The sequence below is a fragment of the Chrysochloris asiatica genome, unplaced genomic scaffold (genome assembly GCF_000296735.1).
Source record: "Chrysochloris asiatica unplaced genomic scaffold, ChrAsi1.0 scaffold00140, whole genome shotgun sequence".
NCBI classification, from domain to species: Eukaryota; Metazoa; Chordata; class Mammalia; order Afrosoricida; family Chrysochloridae; genus Chrysochloris; species Chrysochloris asiatica.
In genome coordinates this window covers 1,731,790-1,736,624 of record NW_006408658.1, presented here as the reverse complement: position 1 = coordinate 1,736,624, position 4,835 = coordinate 1,731,790, and the positions used below count along the sequence as shown (strand labels likewise).

At 36.7% G+C, this 4,835-nt stretch overlaps 1 protein-coding gene across 1 annotated transcript; it reads right to left on the bottom strand.

Annotated features, from left to right (window-relative positions):
* Window positions 1-2,197: 2,197 nt before the first annotated feature.
* Window positions 2,198-3,121, bottom strand: LOC102829097 (olfactory receptor 2D3-like). Its single transcript, XM_006870169.1, has one exon. The coding sequence runs from the start codon at window positions 3,119-3,121 to the stop codon at window positions 2,198-2,200; it is 924 nt and encodes a 307-aa protein (XP_006870231.1).
* Window positions 3,122-4,835: the final 1,714 nt, after the last annotated feature.

The following is a 4,835-nucleotide window of genomic DNA, read 5'->3' as shown; positions in this document are numbered from 1 at the left end:
CTATGAGTCGGTTCCGACTCGATGGCACCTGACAACAACAACATCTTTTTTGCAGAGGCTCTGCTCAGTGCATCTGTCTACTCCGTCATCTTGCCCCAGAAGTAACAAGATCCAATTTAAATTAGAAAAAGAAAAACATAAAAACACAAATAGCACAATCTCACAATAACAATGTAAAATGTGTATATGTGAGTCTATACAAACAATATCTTTATTCAAAGTTAGCATATATGGTGTATTTCTGGCGAGATAGTTAATATTTTATTTCAAGATGTTCTTTTTTGCTAAGTAATCAACAATTCAAAATTGTAATCAAAATTCTAATTCCAAAGGCAATTTTTAAAATGGGTTTAACAAGCAAAGTAATGAGCATATAAATAATCAAGAAAATTATGAAATAGAAGAAAAATAATAGAATTTATGCCAAAAAGCTAAAGCTACAATAATTAAAATATAGAAAAACAATAACAGAATCAGTGAAATAAGTGCCACAATTGACAAATATACTAATGTGAATGCTGAAGTTTAGTATATATTATGATGGCATTTGAAATGAATGGGATAAGAATGTTTAACCTTGAAATTAGAACAAATAGATAAATATTTAGGGGAAAAAAGTTTCATACTAACTCACAAATATAAATTCTTCTAAAATAAATTCTAGATGTTTTGAAGGTCTAATGGTAACAAAGAAAAGAAAATAGTAGTCTTATGTCAAGCTGTCCATTCCAGATTCATACTCCTCTTGTTTTCCAGCCCCATTATACTTTTAGGTGTGGTGTCTCATTGAGTTTCAACAGCCATTTGATTCCATTATTTGCTGCAACAGTTTTTGCCAAGAGCAATAATTTTCTCATTGACAAATTCAGTAGCTTTTTATCGACACATAAAACGCTGAGTCATTTAAGAATTCCTTCTTGGGAAGTCTCTTCTCTTGCTACGTAGGACACCACTTTTATTCAACATCTTCTGTGTCTCAGGTACTTGTTGCTCAAGGCTTGACCCTTAGTAACACTGGTTCTATCATGAAATCCTTCCTGCTATGTTTCTGTGATATCAAGTCTCATTTGGTACTGCACTTTAGAATTACCATTTTACAAAATATGTGAATTGCCTCCATCTTTGTCACCTACGTGACCTGTAGTAGGGACAGCAACCTGGCTTTTAATATAGATCTTTTAAGATTCCAGTGCATACACTTAGTTTTCTGATTTGAGAAGTAGGCACATGTCCTTGAATGTGTCAAACTTATACTGTCATTTACTTGTAAATAACTTGTGAATCTAGTTATCAAATCCACATCTTTCTCTTAAACTTTAATGACTCATCTGAAAGGACATTTATTAAGCAAATAGCAATACCTAGACACTCTATTCTATATTATCAGTGATAATATAGAGATCAACAAAGCAACCACAACCATTACTGCCATAGAGTTAATGATCTAATGGGGGATCCGGACTTTAAGGAGATAATTACACAACTTCCTTATAGGAGAAATATCCCACTGCTTAAAGAGCAATGTACACTTTTTAGCGTGCCTAGGAATCACTTGGCTTGTTACAAATGGGATTCCTGAGATTGACTATCTCATCACTCCTGTATTGAGAAATAGAAATTTAACAAGCAACCCAGGAACCTATTCAGATCATAATATGCAAAAATCAATCTACATTAAAAGTCTAAATGGTTACCAAGGCATCATCAAACAGTGAGTGTCCCAGACCTCCTTCACTTACCTTTATCTTCATTTCCAAGCAATATATCCCACATTGTTGTTGTTAAGTGCCTTTGAATCAATTCTGACTCAAAGTGATCCTGTGTAGGGTTTCTGAGGAGCAGCTGGTGAACTTGAACCGTGGTTTAAACTGACTTTGCAGCCCAGCTCATTAACCCACAGGACTTTTTATATCTTGTTTTGGCTCTTTCTTTCTTTTTGTCTCTCAAAGAATAATTGTACAAGTATGCATTCTTGTTTAATTAATTTATTAGTATGTCAGACTTGGGAAGTAGGGACTATGCTTTTCTCAGCTATGTTTCCATTTTATTTCTTTATTTTTAATCAAGGTACCTTGTTTTGAGTAGGAGATGCATTGGATGCATGCAAGAAGAAAGATGCAAAAACAAGAGAAGGAAGCAAAAATGAATGGACGAATAGCCAACTAAGTCTCCTGAAAAATTGTAACCTCTCAAAAGATTATCTTGCAGTTATTCTCCTGAGAGCCCCTTTGACATCTTTGTTCCTCAGACTATAAATAATGGGGTTCAACATTGGAGTCACTGCAGAGTAGAACACAGAAATCATCTTGTCTCTTTCATTCATTATCTTGGAGTTTGGCCTCATGTAGGCAAAGATGGCTGAGCCATAGAAGAGAACAACTACAATAAGATGGGAGCCGCATGTTGAGAAGACCTTGAGCCTCCCTTCTCCAGCCTGCATCTGGATCACAGTGGAGATAATATTCCAGTAGGAGACAAGAATGAGGGAGACAGGAGCTAGGAGAATCACCACGCCCATGGCAAAGATGGCCATTTCTGTGCTGTAAGTGTCTGCTGATGCCAACTTCAGAAGGGCAGGAGGTTCACAAAAAAAATGGTTAATGATATTGTTTCCCCTGTAGGGCAGACGCAATGTGAATGTGGTGTCCACCAGAGACACGAATGCCCCGCTAGCCCAGGATCCTATAGCCAACTGGACACAGACCCAGTGAGTCATGATGGTGGAGTAGTGCAGGGGCTTACAGACAGCCACATAGCGGTCATAAGACATCACCGCCAGCAGCGCACACTCTGTACAACCAACTAAAAGTAAAACAACTATCTGCATTGAGCATCCAGCAAAAGAAATGGTTTTCCTCTTTACCAGGAAATGGACTAGCACCTGGGGAACTGTGGTAGTAGAAAAGCAGAGATCAGCAAATGACAAGTTTCTAAGGAAAAAGTACATGGGTGTGTGGAGTCTGGAGTCTATGTGAATAAGCACAATGATGAGCAGGTTTCCCAGCACAGTCAGCAGGTAGATGATCAGAAACAGGAAGAAGAGCAAGACTTGGGTCTGTGGATCCTGGGAAAGGCCCAAGAAAATAAATTCAGTCACAGATGTTTGATTCTCTTCTCCCATGAATGTTTATTTCTGCTTAGAGGTGAGCACCAAGAAAAGAAACACATAGTGATAAGTTATAAAAAACTATGAGTAGCTTAGATGTTTTACCAACCTCTCTCCAAAACTAAATAAATGATTTCCACCTCTAAACAACATCCATGTAAAAGACTAAATGTGCTGCATGTTCAGTAGTTTAGTGGTTCTGACCTGTCCTTGAATCTTTAAGTAGTATCAGCCTGGAAATCATGCTTAATAAGCCTTAAGACCAAGTCTCAGTTGAAGAATTAATTATTTATATTCCTGAGAAGTCTAAAGAGCTGCTTACAATGCATCTGCCCTATTATGCACGTTTGAGTAGCGGATGAATTGGTGTTGCTATACAACAGTTATATTTTTATCCTATTTATAAAGGTTGATTTCCTTTGATAAATTTGCAAAATAATTCTAAAGAATTATACTAAGCAAGTGATAGGAAGTTAAGATAAAACATGATATAGTAGTCTGTGATGTAGTAGACTGTGTCCATAATTTTCTGTCATTTATTTTAAACTTCAAGAGGATGCTGGGTAGTATCAATAAAATAGCTGCCTCATTGTTATTGAACGCAGTAGTAATATTCCCTGATATTAACATCCTTTACACTTCTTGTATCTCTCCTTGCACAAGATCTTATGGCAAAAAAATGCTAATTATCATCTCCTAAACATCCTCCGGATGCCAGTGACATGGTTATTGTTTTTAGATGTTGTCCAGTCAGTTCTGACTCACAGTAGCCCTATTTACAACAGAACAAAACAATGCCAAGTACTGCTCCAACATCGTAATTATTGCTATTTTGAGTCCATGGTTATATAGCCACTGTGTTAATTCATCTCACTGAGGGGCTTCCTCTTTTACACTCAATCTCTACTTTACTGTCCTTCTTTAGTTACTGGTCCATCCTGATAACATGTCCATAGTACATGAGATGAAGTATGGCCACCTTAATGTCTAAGTAGCATTCAGCTCTACTTCTTCCAAGACAGATTTCTTTGTTCTATCTTAGAAGAAGAAGTCCATGGCATATATATACATATTTGCCAATATCGTAATACAAATGCATCAATTCTTCTTCAGTCTTACTTATTCTTTGTCTAACTTTCACAAGAATATAAGGCAATGGAAAATGCCATGATTTGGGTCAGGTGGACCTTAGTCCTGTCCTCAAAGTGACATCTTTTTTCTTTAGCACTTTAAAGATTTTTTTTTTTTTTTTGCAGTAGATTAACTGCTACTTTCATAGGCATTGATTGTGAATCCAAGTAAAATTAAATATTTGACAATTTTAATCTTTTCTCTGTTTATCATGATGCTCATTGGTCCAGTTTGTGAAGATGTTTGTTTTCTTTACATTGAGTTGTAATCCACACGGAAGGATGCAGTCTTACATCTTTATAGTGCTTCTAGTCCTCTTTGTTTTCAGCAATCAAGGTTATGCTACTTGCATATCTCAGGTTGTTAATGTGCCACCCCCCATCCCACCCCCCACCCCCCAGTCCTCATGTCAATTTCTCCTACATATAGCCCAGCTTTTGGAATTACTCACTCAGAATACCGATTGAACACACATGGCAAAAGGATACAAACCTGATGTACACCTTTTCTTGATTTTAGGCTACACAGTGTCCCCTTGTTCTGTTCAAATGACTGCTTCTTGGTCTATGTATAGATTTTGCAAGAGCACAATTAATGT

What these genes read in the sequence shown, in the direction of transcription:
- LOC102829097 (XM_006870169.1), bottom strand. Translation starts at nt 3,121, where the DNA reads ATGGGAGAAGAGAATCAAACATCTGTGACTGAATTTATTTTCTTGGGC.